The sequence below is a fragment of the Octopus sinensis genome, linkage group LG5 (genome assembly GCF_006345805.1).
Source record: "Octopus sinensis linkage group LG5, ASM634580v1, whole genome shotgun sequence".
NCBI classification, from domain to species: domain Eukaryota; kingdom Metazoa; phylum Mollusca; class Cephalopoda; order Octopoda; family Octopodidae; genus Octopus; species Octopus sinensis.
The window spans coordinates 109,500,593-109,528,517 of NC_043001.1; the positions used below are offsets into that span (position 1 = coordinate 109,500,593).

General features: G+C 36.0%; 1 protein-coding gene across 1 annotated transcript; it reads left to right on the forward strand.

The window, feature by feature from the left end:
• LOC115211919 lies at nucleotides 1-27,091 on the forward strand. The gene is made up of 2 exons (XM_029780668.2): nucleotides 1-441; nucleotides 24,171-27,091. The coding sequence occupies exons 1-2, from the start codon at nucleotides 426-428 to the stop codon at nucleotides 27,047-27,049; spliced, it is 2,895 nt and encodes a 964-aa protein (XP_029636528.1). The 5' UTR covers nucleotides 1-425; the 3' UTR covers nucleotides 27,050-27,091.
• Nucleotides 27,092-27,925: the final 834 nt, after the last annotated feature.

Genomic DNA, 27,925 nt, shown 5'->3' on the forward strand with positions numbered 1-27,925 from the left:
TATCTATCTATCTATCTATCTATCTATCTATCTATCTATCTATCTATCTATCTATCTATCTATCTATCTATCTATCTATCTATCTATCACGTGTGTGTCTTTCTGTCCGTCTATCTCTTTTCGTTATTTCTTTTGTCAGTCTGTTGTTGATCTCTCTAGCTCCCTTCGCTATCTCTCTATCAATCTATCTATCTATCTATCTATCTATCTATCTATCTATCTATCACGTGTGTGTGTCTTTCTGTCCGTACCTCCCTTTTCCTTATTTCTTTTGTGAATCTGTTGTGTCAGTCAGCATTTTCAATTTGTCAAATATCATCGCACCGCAACCCATGTCACTTCTGGGTAGGTTCACTCGGTTTCAGATATCTTCTGGTTTCATTACGACTGCATAACAGTGTACATTGGACTTTAACACAGGCAACATGCTGCGCCAATTAGGTAAACAACTCTACATGTATATATTTATTTCATTTCCTATTTCATTTTATCATTTGATTATTTATAATTTGTCATTTATTATTTGCTTAGCGGTATATCTTCCGGTTCATTAAGGTGTGAGTTCAAATAGCTCCGAGATCTTTGTCATTCTTCATTCCAGGATCGATAATATAAGTACCAATCAAGCACTGGCGTCGGCGTAGCTGACTTATTCCTTCACCTGAAATTGTTGGCCATGTGCCGAAATTTGAAAGCAAAACCCGACGAGCTGACAGAATTTTTAGCACAACGGACAAAATGCTTATCGTCATTGTGTCCTTTACGAACTGCGTTCAAATTTCGCCAAGGGTGACTTTGCCTTTCATCCTTTCGGAGTCGATGTAATCGACTAATCTCCTCATCACAAATTTCAGTGACTTCAGTAGAAAGGATTATTATATGCTGCTACTACTACTATACTACTACTACTACTACTACTACTACTACAATATTATTATTATATATTATTATTATTATATTATTATTATATTATTATTATTATTATTATTATTATTATTATTATTATTCTATGTTTGACTTTTGCTTTATGTTTGTACAAGTTGGCTCCAAGTATCACCCAGAGACCTCAAGAGACAACAGGTTGGAAGTTCACGTTGTTGTTATGCCTAGTGTGCCATATTTGGTTTTTTTTTGTTTGGTGTTGTACTAGTGAATGTCTAATAAATAAATTTAAAAAGAAAAAGAAAAGTTTGTTTTAAACCTTGAGATTACATAGAGAGTATTTTGCGTAGGATATTAGCAGTTCCCATGAGCACTATTTTTTTTTTTTTTTTTGTACTTGTTTCAGTCATTTGACTGCGGCCATGCTGGAGCACCGCCTTTTAGAGTGGTGAAAGAGTACAGCAGGGATCACCACCATCCCCTGCCGGAGCCTCGTGGAGCTTTTAGGTGTTTTCGCTCAATATAACACACACAACGCCCGGTCTGGGAATCGAAACCGCGATCCTCCGACCGCAAGTCCGCTGCCCTAACCACTGGGCCATCTTTGGTTAATATAGGGCGTTACGATTATCAGAAAATCAAAAAAAAAATGTGTGTAATAGGTGTAAAACAACTTCCTATGAACGAATATGAAAAAAAATTATTATTATTATTATTATTATTATTATTATAATAATAATTATTATTATTATTATTATTGAGTGAGAGAGCAGTGCATGTCATCAAAGTGAGACTGGGGTTAAATATACGAAGCCCAGTATACACATCATGACTACCTGTCTGATAAGGGTACACTGGGCACCTGCACAACAACTATATGTGCCCGACATGGTGATCTCATATCAAGATAAACAGCACATGACCTTGCATGTGGGGCCCAGTTAGAATTTTCTTCAGATCGAGTAACCCATCCCGCTCAAAAGGTCCCCGAATAAGCGTTGTTTAAGGATGTTGAACGTGGATTATTATTATTATTATTATTATTATTATTGAGTGAGAGAGCAGTTCATGCCATCAAAGTGACACTGGGGTAAAATATACGAAGCCCAATATACCCATCATGACTACCCGTCTGATAAAGGTACACCAGGCACATGCATCACAACCATATGTGCGCGACATGGTGATCTCATATCAAGATAAACAGCATATGACCTTGCAGGTGGGGCCCAGTTAGAATTTTCTTCAGGTTGAGTAGCCCATCCCGCTCAAAAGGTCCCTGAATAAGGATGTTTAAGGATGTTGAAAGAACCACCCGTGTTTCCAGAGGTGAATTATTCAAACCCCAAAGAATCCCTCTCAACACATGGCTATGATGCTCCCCCACTACTTCTGCTCGTGATCAGAGATGCACATATCGTCAGCCACTAAGGGACATGCTCAACTGGTTAAGGTCAAACAACTGACAAGCAAATCTGTGGTATTGAGCAGAATATTTGCTGTAGCCCATCTTTTATACCAAGACAAAACAATGTACATGATAACACTTATTATTATTATTATTATTGAGTGAGAGAGCAGTTCATGCCATCAAAGTGACACTGGGGTAAAATATACGAAGCCCAATATACCCATCATGACTACCCGTCTGATAAAGGTACACCAGGCACATGCATCACAACCATATGTGCGCGACATGGTGATTTCATATCAAGATAAACAGCACATGACCTTGCAGGTGGGGCCCAGTTAGAATTTTCTTCAGGTTGAGTAGCCCATCCCGCTCAAACGGTCCCTGAATAAGGGTTGTTTAAGGATGTTGAAAGAACCACCCATGTTTCCAGAGGTGAACTATTCAAAACCCAAAGAATCCCTCTCAACACATGGCTATGATGCTCCCCCACTACTTCTGCTCGTGATCAGAGATGCACATATTGTCAGCCACTAAGGGACATGCTCAACTGGTTAAGGTCAAACAACTGACAAGCAAATCTGTGGTATTGAGCAGAATATTGGCTGTAGCCCATCTTTTATACCAAGACAAAACAATGTACATGATTATTATTATTATTATTATTATTATTATTATATTATTATTTTATTATTATTATTATTATATTATTAAGGCAGCGAACTAGCAGAATGCTAAGCGGTTTTTCGCCCGTCGCTGCGTTGTGCGTTCAAATTCTCCGAGGTCGACTTTGCCTTTCATCCTTTCGGGGTCAATAAATTAAGTACTTGTTCACTACTGGGGTCGATACATCCCTCCCCCAAAACGACTATCCTTCTGCAAAATTTGAAACCATTAAGGCAGAGGTATTGTTTTCAGGCACCTTTGTTTGCTTATTTGTTTGCCCGTGGACAAGATACAGTATCTCAAAAACCGCTGGATGGATGCGGATGAAACTTCCAGGTATGTTTGGCTTGTGACTGGGATCGATCGGGCACCGGACATGGGTTTGGATTATTTTCCCGTTTTTTTAACTTAGTTTTTGAGAACGGTCGGGTTCATTTTTAATATTCTCGTTTGTGAGAGCTACCGGGTTTATTTCAGATATTCTCATTTTAAAAATCATCTCTGGCAAATCGTTGAGAGGACGTTGGTGTTGACGTTGGTGTTGCCTTGGCGGAAGATTGCGCTCTCTCTGACTGCTACGATTATTATTATTATTATTATTATTATTATTATTATTATTATTATTATTATTATTATTACTAATAGGCGCAGGAGTGGCTGTGTGGTAAGTAGCTTGCTTACCAACCACATGGTTCCGGGTTCTGTCCCACTGCGTGGCATCTTGGGCAAGTGTCTTCTACTATAGCCTCGGGCCAACCAAAGCCTTGTGAGTGGATTTCGTAGACGGAAACTGAAAGAAGCCCGTCGTATATATGTATGTATATATATATATATGTGTGTGTGTATGTTTGTGTGTCTGCGTTTCTCCCCCTAGCATTGCTTGACAACCGATGCTGGTGTGTTTACGTCCTCGTCACTTAGAGGTTCGGCAAAAGAGACCGATAGAATAAGTACTAGGCTTACAAAGAATAAGTCCTGGGGTCGATTTGCTCGACTAAAGGCGGTGCTCCAGCATGGCCGCAGTCAAATGACTGAAACAAGTAAAAGCGTAAAAAGCGTAAAAAATTACTATTATTATTATTATTATTATTATTATTATTATTATTATTATTATTATTATTATTATTATTATTATTATTATTATATTATTAGTGTTATTGTTATTGTTATTATTATTATTATTATTATTATTATTATTATATTATTATTATTATTATTATTATTATTATTATTATTATTATTATTATTATTATTATTATATTATTATTATTATTATTATATTATTATGATTATTATTATTATTATATTATATTATTATTATTATTATTATTATTATTATTATTATTATTATTATTTTATTATTATTAGGCGGTGAGTTTGCACGTCCGTTAGAGCGTCGGAATGTTAAATTTCCGATTCGATTCCCACCGAGGTTAACTTCACCTTTCACTGTTTCAAAATCGATAAAATAATATACCACTCAAGACCTGGGGTCGGTGCTTTCGACTAAATATTTCCTCTCTAAATTGCTTTTTCGTTAAATGTCACCCTGACTGTGTGTCTTGGTGGTTTTTTTTTTTTGTAATCTCTAAGACAAAAACACTGCATTTATGTTGTTATTTGATAACTCTAACTGAACTTCCTATCTTTGTGCAAGCCTTATCTGTGTTCATTTTTATGGAAAGATTTGATTTTTCACTGCAATCAAAACGTATTATTCATTCCTTCCCATGCACACTGAGCTTCTTTACCAGTGTTACGTATTTTTATTCCATTTACATCCCATTCAGTTTTCGTCAGAGGTTGGCCAACCGGAGGCATATCTTGCTATCATTGTCTTATCTGACATAGTTTTAATATTAATCAAGATATCTTTCCATTTCTTTTGCCATAGCTATGCTATTATTTTACCAGGCAATATTTCGTCTCTAGTAGACCTTTCCGTCGATTTCCGTAAAAAACATTTTTTTTTTTACATATGGGCTTGCGGGAACTTTTGAAGTTCACACGCACACACACATGTACATCAATGCTTCCCATGCAGGCTAACTTCAAAAGAACTTCCCTCGTCATACAATCGCTTTCTCTTAGTCTCTTTCGCTCTCATTACTGCAAAAGTTCCCGCAAGCCCATATGTAAAAAAAAAATGTTTTTTACGGAAATCGACGGAAAGGTCTACTAGAGACGTAAGATCGCCCTTTACCATCTCTGCATTCCTTGACTTCCATGAAGAAAATAATTTTTTTCTATTGTATTATATACGGGCGCAGGAGTGGCTGTGTGGTAAGTAGCTTGGTTACTAACCACATGGTTCCGGGTTCAGTCGCACTGCGTGGCACCTTGGGCAAGTGTCTTCTACAATATCTTCGGGCCAACCAAAGCCTTGTGAGTGGATTTGGTAGACGGAAACGGAAAGAAGACCGTCGTATATATGCATATAAATGTGTGTGTTTGTGTGTCTGTGTTTGTCCCTCCAACATCGCTCGACAACCGATGCTGGCGTGTTTACGTCCTCGTAACTTAGCGGTTCGGCAAAAGAGATCGATAGAATAAGTACTACGCTTATAAAGAGTAAGTCTTGGGGTCGATTTGCTCGACTAAAAGGCGGTGCTCCAGCATGGCCGCAGTCAAATGAGTGAAACAAGTAAAAGAGTAAAAGAGTATATTTGTAAGGCGGTGAGTTGTCAGAAAGGTTAGCACGCCGGACGAAGTGCTTAGCGGTATTCCGCCCGTCGCTACGTTCTGAGTTCAAATTCCACCGTGGTCGACTTTTCCTTTCATCCTTTCAGAGTCGATAAATTAAGTACCAGTTACGCACTGGGATCGATATAATCGACTTAATCCGTCTGTCTGTCCTTGTTTGTCTCCTCTGTGTTTAGCCCCTTGTGGGTAGTAAAGAAATAGGTATTCCGCCCGTCGCTACGTTCTGAGTTCAAATTCCAACGTGGTCGACTTTTCCTTTCATCCTTTCGGGATCGATAAATTAAGTACCAGTGGGCCCATCAAAATTTCAGGCCTTGTGCGCCTAGAGTAGAAAGGATTTTATAGATATTTGTATAAATCGTAAATATCATCAAGTCTCGATTACCACATTTTAAACGTAGTCGTTATTTCCTCCCTGTTTTGTCAAGTCTTGCTAATTATTTAGCTCCCAATTGAGAATATAATTATAACTTGAAATTTGGCCAGTTAGAATATTTAGCTTTGTGATCCTAATATTAATCTAATTCATTTATATTCGTTGCTGCCATATTGTTCATTGATCCCTACGTATTTTAGGTGTGCTTATTGTAATTCTCTAATCCCTGTCTGTATATCTTGTATAATATTATGCACTTAATTAATTACCCTGTATTCAGTATTGTCTTAGCAGTTTATTCTGATGCGATTTATCATATTAGTTTCTGAATTAAATCTGTAAAATATTAGTAGCTGTGATTCTAGCGACTTGTCTCCTCCAGCATTCATCTGGAGATCATCTGCTTAGGAGACAAAAATAGTCCATCGACATTTCATAACATTTGTACACCTGTGCGATGTTATTTCATACGCTAAAGTTGCTTTCATCAAGCATTAAAGCAATGAGGCTTAGAAGCTCAATTGGAATTGTATTATTCCAAAGGAAATGGCGTTGACTTGATTATACTTTTACGCACAGCTCCATATTTCTTTGCTCTCATCGTAGGATAAATATACATACTTACGATTTGTGCTACATTACTCGTTGCTAATTGTTCCATGATCGACAGATTTTGAATACCTTTAAGCTCCTAGGATTAACCGCTTTCTTTTCTTTCCACAGATTTCTGTTATGGTTTTCTTATCAGAGATCGATCTACGTAGCTATACAAGCCGTTTCCGGTTACACTCCTCTTAGTGCGAAATATGTAGTCTTTTGATAATTGTTCACTCATTCATTGCAAGTAAGGATTTGCAAGGCGAAGGACGGGAGATTATAGATCTTCAGTTTTCAAAATCCCCTCTCTTTTTGGTTCCGGTCTAATGTCTTTATTATTATTATTTTTTTTTTTTTTTCCCTTATATTACCAGGTGTTGCCCAATTCTGGTTTATTATCACCATGATAGATCGGTAGCCACTATACACATTCTTTCTCTCTCCTTGTTTCTTTCTGTGGAAGAGCGTAGGCTCGAAACGTAAAAGACTTTTCCAATTCTCGAACCTTATACTAATACATCTGTTTGTTGTCTACACCACCTGTCTTCGTCTTTTGTTTTTTTTTTTAATCCCCCCCTATATATATATATATATATATATATATATATATATATATATATATATATATATATACCAATACGATTTTGTTTTCTATTAAAATATTTTAATAAGGAATTGCGGATGTGGTAATGCCTCATTGAAATCCAGTTTAACGAAAAATATTATATTCATCGTGCGCAAAAAGTAGGCAGTGGCCACTACAAGATGTACATCTTAAGAATGTATTGTAACATTACATGGATGACACGTGACAAACGTGACGGTTATAAAGGTACCACAGTATAGAGAAAACTACCGCAATCACCCCAGCAGTTGAATATAAAGAGGACAAAATGCTATTTCCTTTATGTTATAGTTTGTTCCTTCTCGGACCATGCCTGGCTCATAAGGGACGGTTTCCTTGGCGTATAGGTTCCCTACTTGGACGGGACGCCGGTCCATAGCAGGAGGAAAGAGGGAGAGAAATTTGTGGCAAATTTCGCCATTACCTTCTGCCGCGTGGAGTTTAGGGGTTTCGCTCATAACCACACACATCGCCCGGTCTGAGATTCGAACCTGCAATCCTTCGTCCGCGAGTCCGCTGCTCTAACCACTAGGCCATGTGCCTCCACCTTATTATGTTATAGTTATCCGCTCTTAATTCATACCTACAAAGTCTCCAAACGATAAAGACAATAAGGATGATGAGGATGACGATGATGATGATGATGATGATGATGATGATGATGATGATGATGATGATGATGATGTGATGATGTAACGTTTGTCACCGTTAATGGTGAAGCATTATGATCGTGATCTCTGTCCTATGTTTCCTGACTGAGATTTCTTCTAAGAAATGTCGAATACTTAATCTAAATCTATATAAATGTATGTATTTGAGAGGGTAATTGGATAATTGATATAAAATCAGCTGTAAAATTGACAATAGCAATTTCATTCGATTTACTCTCAAAAGAAATCCCTGAAACAGAAAGGGTCTATCTACTCAACTCTTTTATTCATCGCAATACCGACCCTTTGCGAATGTTGCACAATATCTAATGAGTGTTATGGCCATAAAAAAATAGCAAATTTGTCTGGGGAAAAATATCAATGATAAGAGATTAACTCTAAATTTATTAGTATCCCTTGCAAATTAGAATAATTTGTATTCATAGCATAAATTACATCGAATGAACCTCGTAACGCATTTAATCGTTTTGTCTCTTAACATAAAATTCCTGTTAACATTTGGTTTTTCTAAATGAAAATAAACACGCAATTAGGTTCAAAACACAATCATTTACAACTCACGTTCCACACTAGAAATACATGCTTAATTCCTTTTAAAGGCAAATTAAATTAACATGTTTCAGAAAATATGACATGTCGGAATGCTTTTGCTGCCCAGAATTTTTGTGCTATTTACAAAGTGTCCTTTATACAGATCATTGAATTTTGCATTATTTTTATTATCATCATCATCATCATCATCATCATCATCATCATCATCATTATTATTATTATTATTATTATTATTATTATATTATTATTATTATTATTATTATTATTATTACTTTTGCTTTCTGTTATTTACTGCTTTTCTGTTTTTTAGAGGTAACAGAAAAGGTGAGCTTGTATTTTCTTTTGTTTTGACATTACAGATCCGATTGGATAGAAATAGTTTTACAAGATTATATCGTGGATGATGATTACAATATGAATAAATGTTAACTTTGCGGAAAACATCTGAAATAAATAAAAATGAAATCCTAGGTGTTGGGCAGAGGATTGTTACCTTGCTTCATTTGTGATATTCTATGAAAAAAAATTGTTTAACGTACGCCACTTAAAGAGATATGAGTGCTACCATCTCCCTGGTTTGTTTTTACAACAATGACGAACACATAATGTGTGTTTTATTTCTCCCAAGAAGGTTACTGCGCAAAATGTTAAGGAGTTTGGTCGTGGTATTCCGGGAAAATATATTACATTTACAACTTTTTGTATTTGAAATATTAGAACGAAAACCAGAAATAAAAGTCGACATTCTGAGTGAAATCATTAAATGATTATTAAGCTATTTTATTAATTTGTATAATTTATCACTAAACTATATTAAATTATTCCCTTAAAATGTTAAGCTCATAAAATATGATAGGATAATTGCGATAAACATGTTCATCCCGCGCTTGTAGTAGTTAAGCTAACTGCATAATCATAGAAGTTGATATGAGACCAATATTTATAGATTATTTAGTGTAATGCATCTAAGACATGTATGTGTTTTCATGGATGTAGTTATTAATATTAACTGTCACAGGTGACGTAATAACATTTCTAGATACACTTGTACTTAAAAACAGTTGAATAAACATATATAATAAATATTTCATATCGATGCAAAAAAAATATCATTCAGAGAATATGAACTCTTTTATAAATTGTGTTGTAATAAATACTTCAAACATAGATTTTCCATTTACAACTTTTATGTATATAATGAATTAGTGGTAAGCAATTATAGCTTATTGAAGTACATTCAGATTGAAAACTGTGTAAAGTAGTCTGGATAATCACCTTTTCAAAGCAAAATCCATTGTATGAAGAGTTAAATGGTATAAGATATGACAATGTACAATAATGGAGCTTAAAATATGATAAACCTGTTTGTCAAATTGCTTTATAAAGTGTCACGCACGTAGGGTATATGAATTATAAAACAAATGAGATAAGACGTATAAACATATATATATATGTATATATAGGTACTTGTATATATATATATATAAATATATAAGTACGTATGTATGTATATATACACACGTAGAGATGTGTGTGTGTGTACGTATATGTATATATAGAGGTATGTATATTTATATGCATATATTTACGTATGTATGTATATATAAATATATATATACATATATATACATATATATATACATATGTGTGTGTGTATATATATATATATACATACACATACAAGAAGGTGTTTATAATCACCCCACATTATTTTTTGGTTAATACCATATAGATTTCTGGTGCATCTAAGTTAAGTACCGCATTCATGTGAATTCATTGGAACTCACTTGAATCTTAATTGTTTTTACTGAATATATATTCATATATATATAGTTCATACGAAATGCATAGATATAGCATCCATAAATATCGCTTGTGAATTCATATATATCTTTGCTAAAAGTAGAGTCGTTTCAAATCATGTATATAATTAATTATGACAATTATTGACTGATATCAAACCAAAGAGTGCTGGTTGTGTTATTTCCCAAACGTTTTAAACATATACTCATAAAGTGAACGGTCTTTGAACGATATGTTTTACTTGAATATTAAATGTAAATAATTTTCTGAAATATTTTAAATTTAGTCTATTACTAATATTTCCCAGATTTTAAATGTTATTTTATACAACAAAGCAAAATATTTTCCAGAATCCACTTCAAAATATAATAATATTTGAAGCATTCAGCAGATTAGAAAAAATACTAATTCGTTAAATGTATTTATATCAATTTAATATAAGACATCATACTTGAAAAATATTTAAATACACTAAACTTCAAAGGATGTAAAACATTCATAAAAGCATATTAGTTATTGAATCAAACATGAAGTAACAACCTACATACATACGTACATACATACATATATACACACATACATATACAAGAATAAAGAATATATATATAAGAATATAAGAATATATATATATATACATAACACACACACACACACACCCAACACACACACACACACACACACACACCACACACACCACACACACACACACACACACACACACACACACACATATATATATAATATATATAATAAAACAATACTGGGAGGAAAAAAGAGACGGAACGAAGCGAAAATTCGAACGAACCACGACGCGAAGCGCTTGACCAACAAGCAAACAACTAACGTCCGTTCTTGTGTTTTCTTGTCCCGTTTTTGTATCATCTAACTGTCTGGATGTCTTGCCTACGTGTCCCATTTTTTGTATTCCATAATATATATATATATATATATATATATATATATATATATATAGATATAGATATTATTATATAAATAAAATTAATCCAAACAAGAAAGCACAAAAACACACACAACGCGAGGACGTGGAACAATATATAGTATTATTGGACGCTCAGGAAAGAAGGGAAGAAGGAGGGTTTAACGTTTCGAGCGGAGCTCTTCGTCGGAAACATAGGAGAAGGAAAGATCCAGAGAAGGGAAGACAGAGGGAAAAAATCGCTAACGGTACACACGCGGTCACATTTTATATATATATACATATATATGTATGTATGTGTGTGTGTGTAGATTTAAAATGTGACAATTATTGTCACATATTACAGATAACTTCCTCTATTTGTATAATATCGAGGTCTCTTTCATTCTTTTGTTGTCTTACCATTTCTATCAACACACGCACACACACACACACACACGCACACACACACGCACACACACACACACACATATATATATATATATATATGATATAACATAGTATAATTTACTGTCCTGATAAGATAAGATCACCAAATAAGTACACCATCCAGTAAGAGATAAATATTATATAATGTTCACAGTATATGGATAAGACCTGCTTAAAACAGGGTTTTATATATATTTACTGAACATACGACAAAATCATGAGGAGATGTTTGGTTGGTCTGAGAGTTTAGTAGAAGACACTTGCTCAAATTGCCACGCAGTAGGACTGAACTAGGAACCATTTACCTGAGAAGCATTCTTCTTATAATATAATTACAACTGCACCAACATAAAACACACATACACACACACATGAATATCTGCTTCTACTTCTCTCTCTCTTCTCTTCTCCTCCTTAATTCTTCTCTCCCTCTGCTTCTAAGCTTGCTCTTTCTTTCTTGGTCTGATCGTGGTCCGTGCAACATCGATATTCTTCCCTGTGTTTCGAGAAATACTTATATCCCTGCCGTAAGACTTCATTTCCACATGTGCCAGCTTAATTCAATTCGTCCTTATTCGAAAGACACCTGTTGTTATGTCCCGTTATTATTTTTATTGTATTTATATTTGTGTAACATTATCCGCTTTTTCCGTTCTTGCTTTTGTTTACAATCGATTCATTCTTACAAGAAATCTAATGCTCTTAGCTTAGTTTTTCCTTGGGGCTGGCCATATTGGAGCAATCTCAAAAATAATCAGCCGAAATGGCGAGGATAATCTGGTGCTTGACTGAAGAAAGAAAACTTCGAATGACCCTTCCTTGCTTTGTTTGTATCGTCTATCTGGATGTTTTGTTGTCCCATTTTTGTATCACCTAGCTGTCAGGATGTTTTGCCGACAGTATTATATATATATATATATATATATATAGTTAATCCAAACAAGAAAACACAGAAAAAAAAAACACAGCAACGCGAGGACGTAGAACAATTAAAGTATTTTGTGTGTATATATATATACACACAAAATTTCTTACTAATTCTCAGACGTATTAGTGTAGAAGTGCAGGCAGTTCAAAATGCACAGAGGGTGTATAAGCAGATTTATTTATATTAATATATTTAAACGATTTCATATGTGTGCGATTTTAAAAAGTGTAGATTTTGAGGACTTGGATCTGTGTCCCAAACTTTATCATTTCTAGCCGTTTTAAAATTCGTTAGTTCTTAGAGCGAGAATGGGGCTCAGGATTTTCACGTAGCGTGGTGTGGGATATTTTGATCAGTTCCCTTCTATGTCAGTGTATTAAGGTCAAGCGGACAGCTGCACATGAGATCACATCGTCTGTCCAGTAGAGATATCATATGAGTCAGAACAATAACAAATGGACGTTGAAAGCCGTACCCTAACTTATGATTGTTTTAGCCTGTAGGATATGCCAAGTAGCTAAATAAACAGCCTATGACCAGCTTAAATGAGTAAAGTAACTATATGAGCGGCTTATGACCAGCTTAAAAGAGTAAAGTAGATGTATAAGCAGCTTATGAGAAACTTTAAAGTGTAAAGTAAGAGTGGTGGAAGCACTCCGTCGGTTACGACGATGAGGGTTCCGGTTGATCTGATCAACGGAACAACCTGCTCCTGAAATTAACGTGTAAGTGGCTGAGCACTCCACAGACACGTGTACCCTTAACGTAGTTCTCGGGGATATTCAGTGTGACACAAAGAGTGACAAGGCCGGCCCTTTGAAATACAGGTACAACAGAAACAGGAAGTAAGAGTGAGAGAAAGTTGTGGTGAAATGTACAGCAGGGATCACCACCATCCCTGCCGGAGCCTCGTGGAGCTTTAGGTGTTTTCGCTCAATAAACACTCACAACGCCCGGTCTGGGAATCGAAACCGCGATCCTACGACCGCGAGTCCGCTGCCCTAACCACTGGGCCATTGCGCCTCCAAAGTAAGAGTATGCGCAGCTTAAAAGAGTAAAGTAGCAGTATGAGCAGCTTGAATGAGTAGATGTATGAGCAACTTAAATGAGTATAGTATCTATATGAGCAGCTTATGAGCAACTTTAAAGAGTAAAGTAGGTGTATGAGCAGCTGAAATGCGTAAATTAGATGTATGAGCAGGTTATAAGCAGCTTAAATGAGTACAGTAGTTCTATGAGTAGTTTATGAACAGCTTAAATTAGTAAAGTAGCTGTATGAGCAGCTGAAATGAGTAAATTAAATGTATAAGCAGCCTATGTGCAGCTTAAATGAGTGAAGTAACGTAAATGAGTAAAGTAGCTTATGAGCAGGTTAAATGAGTAAAGTAGCTGTATGAGTAACCTAAGTGAGTAAAGTAACTATATGAGCGGCTTAAATGAGTTAAGTAGAGGAATAAGCAGCTTCTGAGCAGCTTTAAGGAGTAAAGTAGGTGTATGAGCAGGTTATGACCAACTTAAATGAGTAAAGTAGGTGTATGTGTAGCTTCAATATTTTTCATGCAGCCAATTTGTGGTGACGCCTTAGTGACGTATTTACAACTTAGTGAATGATTCATTCTTCCTTACGATATTCTTATAATAAATCATCTGAAAAAAAAAAACGTTTCTTTAAAACTGTTTAGAACACATCAAGGTAAATATAACTGTAGTAAAAAAAAATTAATTTTATTCTTAAGTTTCACATGTATTTAAATACGCTGTACATGGTCAGTAAATGTAAATAGAAAAGCAAAAGCGGAGTGTAGGGGGTAGAGAAATAAAGAAGAGTATGTGCGTGTGTGTTTGTAGACGCGTTGCTCATTCGTCAATAATTTTCACCAAAAGTGCAAGCTATGGATTAGTTCGGTTGGCTCTAAGCACCAGTTTTGATGACACCACGTCATACATGGGTTTCATTGCCGTATATTCTAAAATTATGTTAAGTTACTGGCTGTGTGGTAAGTAGCTTGCTTACCAACCACACGGGTCCGGGTTCAGTCTCACTGCGTGGCACCTTGGTTAAGTGTCTTCTACTATAGCCTCGGGCCGACCAAAGCCTTGTGAGTGGATTTGGTAGAGAGAAACTGAAAGAAGCCCGTTGTATATATATATATAATATATATATATATATATATATATATATATGCGTGTGTGTGTGTGTTTGTGTGCCTGTGTTTGTCCCCCCAACATCGCTTGAGAACCGATGCTGGTGTTTACGCCCCCGTAACTTAGCGGTTCGGCCAAAGAGACCGATAGAATAAGTACCATGCTTACAAAGAATAAATCCCGATAAATCCCGGGTTCGATTTGCTCGACTAAAGGCGGTGCTCCAGCATGGCCACAGTCACATGACTGAAACAAGTAAAAGAGTAAGTTATAATCGTATATTTTTCGCACTGCATGGGCCTTTCGAATTAGATATATAATTCTCATCGCATCAAAAATGCCTCACATAATCGTCGTTTATTCACACAGCGGGTGGATCATATATGAGTAATTAATGCTAGTTTCTGGTTAATCTATTTATTGCCTTACTAGCAGTATCGCCCGGCGTTGCTCAGGTTTGTAAGGGAAATAACTGTAAAGCATTTTTAGAGAGTTATAGCCAAAAAATGGAAAAAAATGATGGTAAATTTTTTCGGAGAGTAAAAAAAGGTGGAGTTGCGTCCCCTAGACAGTTTGCGGTTTGTGTTTCTGATTCTCGACCCCATGTCGAATTTATCTATTTTTTTCAGAACTGGGGGAACTTTTCAAAATTTTCGCTGCGTTAGTTTTGAATTATGACATTGGGCTATGTGTGTGTCAAGTTTCATCAGAATCGGTTGAAAGCCGTGGTCAGGGTGAGGGTACAAGCAAACAGACACACAGAAGCACGCACAGACAAACTGCCGTTTATATAGAGAGAGATTTCAGGCAACCAGGACCTCGCAAGAAGTGGAGTAATGTTAAATAAATTAAAACAACTTCAAGGAATTTGAAACACTCACTGAAAGCTTGCTGCATAATACTTTATCAATATAATTCCACCGATTAAGGCAGCGAGCTAGCAAGAACCGTTAGCATGCCGGGCGTAATTCTTAAAGGTATTTCGTCTGTCTTTACGTTCTGAGTTCAAATTCCGCCGAGGTTGACTTCGCCTTTCTTCCTTTCGGGGTCGATGAATTAAGTACCAGTAATGTACTGGGGTCGGTGTAATCGATTTTATCTCTTTGTCCACCCTTGTTTATCCCCTCTATGTTGAGCCCCTTGTGGGCAATAAAGAAATAAGAAACGTTAGCACACCGGGCAAAATGCTTAGCAGTATATCGTCTGCCGCTACGTTCTGAGTTCAAATTCCGACGAGGTCGACTTTGCCTTTTATCCATTCGGGGTCGATAGATAAAGTACCAGTTACGCACTAGGGTCGATATAATCGACTTAATCCCTTTGTCTGTCCTTGTTTGTCCTCTCTGTGTTTAGCCCCTTGTGGGTAGTAAAAAAATAGGTTTTTCGTCTGTCGTTACGTTCTGAGCTCAAATTCCACCGATGTCGACTTTGCCTTTCATCCTTTCGTGGGGTCGATAAATTAAGTACCAGTTGCCTAGAAGTACAAAAGCATATATATTTTCATTCATGCATTGTACATATAAATAAGTGCATGCGTGTAGAATGATTGTGTTTGATTACTAAGATATAATCATGAATATATGATGTTGCGTGTGTGACTCTGAACGAGATATAGATAAAATGGTAAGGCCTAAGAAGACAAAACAAGGAAATAATAAAAAACAACAACATATAACCAGACGTCAATAACTACTTAAAGCTCTCCGTATTATCAATTATTTAATGGAGAATCCTTATTGAATTTAATTTAGTCCAAAATATGATTTCCTTTTTTCTCTTTTTTTCTTTAATTATTGTACTTCTAAAGTTTCCTTAAAGCTGTTAAGATATTGCTGAATGTAACTTCGTCCAACATATGAATAGCTGTTCTGTTTTTGTTTTTTTTTCCACTTTTACATAATATTTTTAGAGTTTTCTTAAAGCTATTAAGATATTGTCAGTTTTACACTGTTTAGGATTCAGCAGTGAAATAAAATTTAATGGAAAATATGTAGATAAGATATTTATTTCAAAAATATAATGTTGAAATAAATCTTCCCGAAATCCTGGTATTTCCTAAGTCTTCTTATTTCCTAATCATTCTTACGTGTAAGTTATTTCCAAAGATATTCTATAGAATTTAGAGCCAGCACTGACAGTTGCGATGCTTACAAATACGTCAGAATTGGTAACAGGTGTATATGCATATTTCATCAGTTATCACTCCTTCTTCAGCAACCCATTAACCATCCATAAACACATTGCTTAAATAACCTCTAAATTTACGTATCCTAATACAGTAATCCCTCGCCATATTGCGGTTCAATTATCGCGGTTTATTATTTTAGCTTACGTCGATTTCTCCGTAGTGTTTTTTATAAAATTTATAGTAAAAGAATATATACAAATTATAAAAATAATCATTTCTACTATAGCCACAAGGCCTGAAATTTGGGGGAGGGGACTGATCGATCATATCGACCCCAGTTAGAAAAACAAGTGGACGAATACACAGACGGATAAATACAGATTCTCGTTTCTACTCTAGACACAAGGCCCGACACTTTTGGGGAGGGGTCCAGTCGAGTAGATCGATCCCAGTACGCAACTGGCACTTAATTAATCGGCTTCAAAAGGATGAACGGCAAAGTTCTCCTCGACGGAATTTGAACTCAGAACGTAAAGAAAGAAGAAATATCTATTTCTTTATTGCCCATGGGTGGGAGGGGGGCAGATATAGAGTCGACAAACAAGGACAGACAAAGAGATTAAGTCGATTACATCGACCCCAGTGCGTAACTGGTACTTATTTAATCGACCCAGAAAGGATGAAAGGCAAAGTCGACCTCGGCGGAACTTGAACTGAGAACGTAACGGCAGACGAAATACCACTAAGCATTTCGCCCGGCGTGCTAACGATTCTGCCAGCTCGCCGCCTTTGGTTAAATATAGATTCTCAACAGATGTGTGTCCCTTCCCTCAATACCAATCCTTTACGAATTTGTCGGGCAAATACAAGCTACATTTCTATGACAGTCGAGCTTTCGTTTCCTTTGACTTTTTCTCCATTTCGCTTCCAACATCAGCATTGAATGACTGAATGAGTTGTTCTTGCCATCAGTACGACTCTTCTTAACATCAAATTAGCTTTATTATTTTTTCCGCTTCGAAAATCGTAACAAAGTATATTCATATCCTGTTTGTGTCTGCGGAGAGTCATTTTCTTTTGGTGCCTTATAATTTAACACAATCACCGATAAAATTTCCACTTATTTCTTATTTTTATGTTCCTAAAACTTTCGTTGCGTCTTACAATAACTTACTGGTGAGTGTGTTAAATTATAAGGCACAAAAAGAAAATGACTCTCCCCAGAATATGCTTCAACACACATAACTCATATAAAGAATCTTGCAAACGAAATGTATTTATATCCTTTTCCGTTTTATTTTTTTTTAAATATCTACAGATTTATTTCCTTCCTATTTTCTTCATTTTAATTTACTTTCCTGATTTTGTGCTATTGTTTTCTTATTCGTCGTATGGGTAGAGTAAAATTTGTTTTCGCACGTCTGTGTATAAAATAGAAAGGCCTTAACCTTAAATCATACTTAGTAATCGAAATATTCCTAAAATATTCATTGCTAAATAACCCTTTGTATTTTAATATAATCCTGAAAGGGAAATTAATACAAATGATAAAGCGATGACATCAGCAGGAACAAAATATACACAAGAAATTAGACATCTAGAAATAAAATCTTTATCTAAAACCTACGTGAAAGCCGAGCAGTGGACGAAAAATATTGAATTGTGAATTGTTTTACATGTCTAAGATTGTTGAAAATTGTTTTACATGTCTAAGATGCTTCATGTATATATATATATATATATATATATATATATAAACTTATCTGTCGCCGGGGTGGATAATGAATTATGCGTGAAGAATACAACAAAATATATACAATGCAGAAACACTCCAGCAGCACTTGATATAGCAAAATGAACATTATGCCATTTATTCTTTTACACAGACTCGTGTACAAATATGTATGCTTTTATGCATATATGCGTACAAATATGCAAGTATAAGGCTGTTCTTTTCCTTAATGGCATGTGAAATTTTCAGAATACACGATCCATGAAATTATCTTCTCTTCTTAAGTGCAGCTGGTTCTAATTGCCATTTGGTAATTATGAAACATCTTCGGGAGACTATTAATTTTAATGCCTAAAGGATTTGTTGTACTGTATTTGCTGTGCACGTAGTTGTCTAAATTCAAATACATGCCACTGGTCACTCTGATGTATTTCTCGCAGATTATTTTGGTTAAATGTTGTATATTATCTAGGCCGTTTTGGATGTTTCTAAGCCTTCTGGTTACTGAAATTAAGGTTGGACAACTGTCGGGCTGTTGGAATTTAATGAGGCTGAAACACGTGTTAACGGCTGTCCTTGTATCTTTCGAAAATAAAGCCAATCCTTTAGCTTAATGACTTGTCAACTTTGAAGCCTTCTGGATTCTCGAGATTTATCGCTCATTCTCTTATGGATCTGCTTTTGATTGCCGTTTGGCAATCGTGAAAAATCATCTGGAGGTGGCGATCAATTTAAAATATATCAAGGAAATACGTTGTGTAGTATTTGACATATTTGTATTTGCCTATGGTGTTCAAAAACATATTACTGGTCACTCTGTGTTATCAATCTCTGCTCATATTTGTATTCAAACACACACACACACACACACACACACACACACACACACACAGAGCCACTCACACACGCACACACACATATGAGATTATATGCTGTTTGGTGGCGCAGATCAATTTAAAACGAAACATCGTTATTATGCTCGTTATGGGACAATCGTTTATTCTCCTTTCCCGCATATTATTAACTCAGAATAACTAATTGAATGCTTATCGAAGTAACCCGAAACAGTTATTGAATAATACTTAGAAGTAAGATACAATGTTTTCCAAAGCAATATAGCTATGTGATTCAACAGCTATGCAAACGATTGCTCGTGTGTGATGTGATAAACAAACAATGTGAATCAATACAATATATCGCCTGTTATACCAAATGCAATTGATCAAATACCATAAAGCATACACTCCATGCAGACTATTAATGGAAGTCGATGCACATTTAAAGTAGCAATACAGAAATTTAAGTTGATAATAGCGTCGTCGTGAAAGTCAACATAAATATGCATAAATACAGCTTGTAGATAAATTCGGTTAATGCATCTCATGATGAGAGGAGATGAAAGAAGATTTCTTTTCAATGTTGAATGTATAGTGCTGCAATGGATTAGGGAAAGTAAACGAGAAATATGCAAGAAGCTGTAAAAACTGAGGAAATGGCACGTGGCTCTTATTTTAAGCCAGTGATTCTTAACTATTTTGTTTTTTTTACCTATAGTCTCCTTAGACTAATATTTTATTCTGGTAGGCCCCACCATAACCATGTGATGTTTAGAAACTAGTTTTAAAAATATTGGGTTGTCCGGAAAGTTCGTGCCGATTTTAAAACGAAAGAAAAAGGTCAATAAATGCTTGCCATTACATTTTTAATCAACCAAATATGAACCATTCTGTTGCACAATGCGTCTCCATCTTTCCTTTAACTTGAAAATACCCTCTTCCCAGAATTGAGGTGGTTTCATGGCAAAGAATTCATCAAGGTATCTTTTTACGTCATCCAAGGAATTGAAATTTTTACCATTAAGACTATTCTGCAGAGACCTGAATAAGTGGAAATCTGAAGGAGCAATATCTGGTGAATATGGAGGGTGGGGTAACACATCCCAGCCGAGCTGCAGCAATTTTTGTCTGATTTCCAAAGCATCAAGTACCGAAAATGAACTTTCTTATCTTCCATTTTAGAGGGTTACAGAATTAACACAGGTTATAGGAACATAAACCTTCTTTCACGAAAAGATAGCTTAAACTGTGCTCTAAATGGAGGTGTTGTCAAATCCTAGTTTATGAACTCAACGATGTTCTAAAATAAGTCGAAAGTTAAGCTAGTATAAATCGGCACGAACTTTCTGGACAACCCAACACTTCTTTCAAAAGTCTTACGTTTAAGTTGAACATGTCGTCAGAGAAAAACGTCAGAGAAAAACGTCAGAGAAAGAAACGTTGCTGTTTTTTTGCTATAAATACATCTAACGCAAAGCTTTTTCATGAACCCGTAAAATACTACTGTCGAACTAATTTTCTGTTTTACTTGTGCGGAACCCCGAAAATTTTATATGGACCACAAGGTCAACTGCACCCCGGTGAGAAACTCTGTTTTAAGCTGAAATGGGCTTATAACAAGAATTTGCTTTAGCAGTAATTCTGTGGAATAAAGCTCGATATTAAGATATTTTGCTGTTTGTTGTTAAGCTGCTTAAATCTAAAGAATGGTGCGATGATATACGTTACCTCCCTTGAATGACTCTTGTTTGATTCTGCTAAAATTGGTTGACTATAGTTGTTACATTAGTTCCTTGCCAACCAGACTCTGTCACCAGTCTCCTTGTTTCTAACATTGCTTATCACGGTAGTCTACATCGATGGAGTGCATTTTTAAAACATTTACACACACACACACACACGCACACACACACACACACACACATACACACAACTATATGCAAATCTATGTGTGCATATATTTATATATGTATACATACATATATTTTAGGAGGAGGAGTAGGCGCAGGAGTGGCTGTGTGGTAATGGCTGTGTCGTAAGTAGCTTGCTAACCAACCACATGGCTCCGGGTTCAGTCCCACTGCGTGGCATCTTGGGCAAGTGTCTTCTGCTATAGCCCCGAGCCGACCAATGCCTTGTGAGTGGATTTGGTAGACGGAAACTGAAAGAAGCCTGTCGTATATATGTATATATATATATGTGTGTGTGTTTGTGTGTTTGTCCCCCTAGCATTGCTTGACAACCGATGCTGGTGTGTTTACGTCTCCGTCACTTAGCGGTTCGGCAAAAGAGACCGATAGAATAAGTACTGGGCTTACAAAGAATAAGTCCCGGGGTCGATTTGCTCGACTAAAGGCGGTGCTCCAGCATGGCCGCAGTCAAATGACTGAAACAAGTAAAAGATAAAAAAATAAAAAAAGAAGATACATGTATATACTCCATCTTTACTCTTTTACTTGTTTCAGTCATTTGACTGCGGCCATGCTGGAGCACCACCTTTAGTCGAGCAAATCGGCTCCAGGACTTATTCCTTATAAGGCTAGTACTTATTCTATCGAGCTCTTTTGCCGAACCGCTAAGTTACGGGGACGTAAACACACCGGCATCAGTTGTCAAGCGATGTTGGGGGGGGACAAACACAGACACAAACACACACACATATATATATACATATATACGACGGGCGTATTTCAGTTTCCGTCTGCCAAATACACTCACAAGGCTTAGGTCGACCCGAGGCTATAGTAGAAGACACTTGCCCAAGGAGCTACGCAGTGGGACTGAACCCGGAGCCATGTGGCTGGTAAGCAAGCTACTTACCACACAGCAACCCCTGCCCTCATATATATATATATATATATATATATACACACATACATATACATATATACATACTGATATATATATATATATATATAATATATATATATATACACATACATGCTGTGCCATACCGTTTCACCCCTCTCAGCACGCTTTCTGCATTTGTCGTTGCCGGTAGTGTTTCCTATTCTGCTCTTCACATACTTAGTCCTTAATGCATGTTCTTCAGCTGCGCATATGAGTGCTTCTGTACCTATCTTCGGGTCATTCCTCCTCCTCCTCCTCCATATCTACATGTCCTCTGTATCTGTCTCGGCGTTCACATCTCTTGCAAACTGACCATACATTTTTCCTCCCATGCTTTTTCTTTTTTCTGTTCATTTCTTCTTTAATTTTCCTTTGAGTACACAATTTTCAGTTTTCATGATGCCGGCCTTTTTCGTATGTTTCAGTAATGGATTACGCCGGCTTTCCACTTCTTCTTCTTCTTCTTCTTCTTTTTTTTTTTTTTGAGTGGAACGCAGCGCGTGCTATCAAAGTGTCTCTGGGGTACAAATATACGAAACCCAGTATTTCTTTCACGACTCCCGGTCTGATCTCAATGGCTCAGAAAACATCACAGTTATACTCTCTATGTGATTCTCTCTTTCCACACATACACACACACACGACATCCGATAGTCTGGTACATTCTTTTCACAGATTCAGTTTTGATTTTGGTCAATATTTTATATTTTCCACTTTAAATATTTTCTGCTACAAAATCATCATTTTGTAGTTTCTATTTCGGCTTTTCGTTCCCCGTATATTATCTTTTCGACTCACTTAGTTTGTAATGAAGTAGACTACACTTGAAACCAACACTTAAATTAGAATAGATTGTAATTTTTTAAAACGATTTATTGAATATTTTCAAGACTAAATATTAAAATTTCGAGTGACAAGAAAGTGAATTTCTCTCCAAACAAAAATTAATATATTAATGAACTTTAAGATAGAAAATATTGAACAGAATCTACGTAAGAGTTTAATGAAGCAACTGTGACATCAATTAAAATAATCGAAGAGAAACAAATCAAAGCGTGTATAAACACTTTAATAATTTTAATTCACACGTACCATACGTATGTTGTAGGAATTTACAGATAGTGGAAAGAACCTATCTTTAGGGATATAAAACAAAACTCAATATCATGACGATATACGTCTCTCTCTCTCTCTCTCTCTCTCTCTCTCTATATATATATATATATATATATATATATATATATATATATATATATATATATTGTCGCATTTGGGGATGGTCATCTTGCCAGTTTAACCAATGAAAACACACGCACTATATATTTGGTGTTTTGCTTCAGCGTTATTTGATATCAACTGTACTTGTACCTTTTGGTTTTTAAATTGCGAATAGCCGTCTTAATTATTTACAGACACACAGACACAGACGCGCGCGTTTATAAATTCGTTTTGCAAAATTCTTGATGTGAATTCGTGTATCGAAACTGATATTGTTGCATTTCGTCACACTTCTGTGACCTCATCAGTGGTCCTTTGCTTTCTTCTTTCTTTTTTTTTTTGCGTCTCTCCGGCAGATCGTTGGTAAGGAGAGACACAAAAAAGAAAGAAGAAAGCGAAGGGCCACAGACGAGGTCACAGAAGTGTGTCCAAAAAACTCTGGCCGAAATACAATTAATATAAAAAATAAAGATGAAGCAAGTGAACACCAAATATATAGTGCATGTGGGTTTTCACTGAGATCTAAGCACATTCCAGAATATGTATACTGTTAAAGCACTTGGGGCCTACACGAAATAACTATCAAACGAATCTGCTTAAACATTTCTCTTATAAACTAATAAAGACTTTCATATTAATGTGCATTTATCTAATTATAAACTTTTTATTTTCTCTTTGCAGTGACTGGAGTTGGAACCAAGCTGACATTACATGGCATCTCATTTCTTTATAGCCTATTTGCTGTTATCTTCATATTACCTGGGGTCAAGTCTTACAATGTGACGTTGAACACTACAACATTTGTCGCTAATTCTAGTTGTAACATATATTTCTCTGAACCGGAATTCGCAAAGGAATTCATGGTGATTTATGAACATGTAGAGTTGGTGAATATACGGGTGGATTTCCCATCTAATTTTATAAATCCTTTGTTCGAAGTCAAAGATTATTATAATCCAGAAATTTGGTATTTATCAACGTACGAGCACGGTTTAACTCTACTGAAACTCCCTTTTCAGCATACATTTTTCTCGTTATCCACTTTAGAAAGGAGCGTGAGGTATATAGATTTACGCCTCCGAGACTCACCTCCGCGCTGTCTGCAGGAACTGCCGTTTCATGAAAGGATGAATGTGGTTCGCAAATTTCAGTTTGATCATCTAAAGCAGGATAAGCAGCTGGGCTACGTATCTATTTGTAATCAGATAATAAAATCTAAAGAAGGGCATGCCGAATTTGTTAATTTCTGTTGTAAGAAAAATAACGCTGGTAAGATAGTATGTCACGAGGAAGATATAGGAATCTGGGTATCGATACTGTTCTGGCTGCTTGCGGCTTTGCGACTGATTATCTTACTATTCTCGCCACTACTGCTTCCACAAAGCATGTACAACGCAGCATATGTCATGTCTGAATATACAGTTAAACTAAAATCTCCTTTTCTCTTGAACTTATTTGTGTCAACCAATGAAGACTGTATTGTTCGATACAAGAAACGCTTGGTGAACTCAGACATTAAATCTTGGAACAAATTTAACCATTTAATTCAATATATACCTCAAGAGAAAGTCGTTCCAGTACAAATTAGTGAACTGAACATCAAAGTTAAAGGAAAAAGAATCGTTGAAGGAAACTATCCGCCATCTGGTCTAATGAAATCTTTATACGATAATTTCATTCGATGCAAAGTCAAAAACATAGAAACCTTTACAGATTGTTGCGAAAGTAGTATTTACGGAAAATGTGTGGATCTGTTCATTAATTACAACATCACGTGGCATACATGCATGAAGACATTTATCAAATTAGTGATGCTGTTATTACTTCCATTGCCATATTATATCAGAGTAGTAATTTATTACATATTCGAAGAACCTGTGTTTAATTTTCGCCGTATGTTCGTTGCAGCAAACAGACTGGATGTATCATATAATTTCGTATCACAAACATTTTTACAATACTTTTCTCCAACTCATCCTATATTCATTACAACATATTTGTGTTATATCTTATCTGGTTTTATAATTGGCTTCGCTAATCCAAGCGGCAGAGAAATACTAAAAGGTGTCATACGAGGTTCTCTGCAAAATATGCGCGATGTAACTTATGTTGGAGGCGTTGAGATGATTACAAAACTTGCCTTGAACCCTTTTAAAACATTCGGTATTCTTGGTTTATTACTAGCCCCAGTATATTGGCTGTTCGTTATACCATTAGGATGTGTATTGTTTTTTATATATAGCATTCCAATCATTTACTTAATCACTGCAATATTTCGACACACCATACGGGCTTTTCCGCTATTTGAGAAGAAAAGGCATCTTCTCCCCAAACGAGCATCACGAAAGATCAAAGAGTTAACCGAGTCGATGAAGGCAAAATTTAAAAATGATTTGTATTATTATAAAGAAACAGAACCAACTAGATCAGAACAGGTCGTCAAGATAATAAAGTTATGTGCTGTAACTTCTTATTGCATAACTGTTCTCTTCTCATTTACTCTCCTTGTAAGCGAATGTCTTGCTTTTCTGTTACAAGTAGCAACATATACAATGATGGGATTCATAGTAAATGCCTCTTCCCTTCTTAAATATGTAACCATGGCTCTTCTTGTTATTGTTTATATGCACGACTGTTATCAGGACGTATATCAAAATTACGTGACGTTCACGAAGGAAATAATTGACGCTTTAATGGACAGAGCAGAAAATATCAAAGAAGTCGCATCTCAGTCAGCTGATGTTCAGGAAAATGCTGCTTTCCAAGTTTCCCTGCCAACGGATGTTACACCGATTTCAACAAATTTCAACAACGATAAAGGAGAACCTAGATGGAACGTCGGGCATTTATCCATTTTCTTAGACAAATACGATACTCCAAGAATGCCATTGAGATTATTTAAAGATATGTGCGACATAAGGACCTGGGGTTCACCAGGACCTGTTTATATAAATTTGCTTATAGCGACAAGAAAGTTTCTTACAATAGTTGTTTTTCTTGCCTTTGTATTAGTTGTTGTACTAGCTTTTGGTAATGTCTACAGGGTTTCATCAACAAACCAAACATTAGCAGCAATGGCAGGGGGATTTGTTCCTCTGCTGCTAAAAAATGTCCTCTCCTCGCGTGTCTTAAAATTAAATTTAAAAACATTAGCCTTTAAGGGCCAGTTGGATGAGGTGTTATCTGCATATAGACAAAATTGGCCTATTAGCGATCTTGTTTTCGATTGGGGAGAAAATATCGCCCCAAGTGTATCAAATGAAAATGGTTTAAGTGTTACCGATATTAGCAGCAATGATCTCCTAAATAAATTTGAAGAAACATTCACGAATTCTGATACTAATCCATTTCATAACAAGGAATCATTGAAAACATCATCAAATATTGACGGATCAATAGGCGAATTACATTACAATAGTGACGAGATCGATCTGTTTATCGATCTCACATCGACGATAAATTCAGACACGTGGCTAGAGACACCTCATGATTCACACCCCGATTTGACCTTAAGCCATATTGTTACTGTACCTCCACCTTATTCTGTCAAACATTTATAATCCACTGTCAACATTATCATAAAGAAATATCAAAAAATATTTGTGGTTTTTTTCTCTGATTTTTTTTTTCTGTGATATTTTTTAATGTAACCGTGTATTTATTTGAAAATTTTATTCACAGAGTTGCAGCTCATCAAAAAATATTGTAAACCATGTCAGCTCTCATAGAACGGAATATCAATCAAAATATTTTTAAGAGTGCCTTTCACAACTTGTTATAGTGTATCCAATACAACATTGTGGAGGCGCAATGGCCCAGTGGTTAGAACAGCGAACTCACGTTCGGAAGATCACAGTTTCGATTCCCAGGCCGGGCGTTGTGTGTGTGAGTGTGTGTGTTTATTGAGCGAAAACACCTAAAAGTTCCACGAGGCTCCAACAGGGGGTGGTGGCGACCCCTACTGTACTCTTTCGCCCCATCTTTCTCTCACTCTTTCCTCCTGTTTCTTGAGTAACGCTGCGATGGACTGGCGTCCCATCCAGCTGGGGGGAACACATACGCCACAGAAACTGGGAAACCGGGCCCATGAGCCTAGATAAGCTTGAAAAGGGCGCATAAATAAAATACATTACCAAATGCATTCATCCAGTTTTGTAAGTTTAAGCCAGATGTATAACACTGACATATTTACAAATTGCAATGAAACTGCATAATGTATTTTCACACAAAGACATAAACTCGAAAGATAAACCAATTAAACTAAGATTCATCAAGAATTGTGAGAAACCCTCACCCGAAACCAGGGTCATAGTATATCGGGCATTCCCATATCTGCTACATCAGAGTTTCTCAAACTTTTTGGCCCCCCCACCCCTCATAACCACATAATACGCTCAGTGCTCCACCCCTATTTTTATATATAAATAAATATTTTA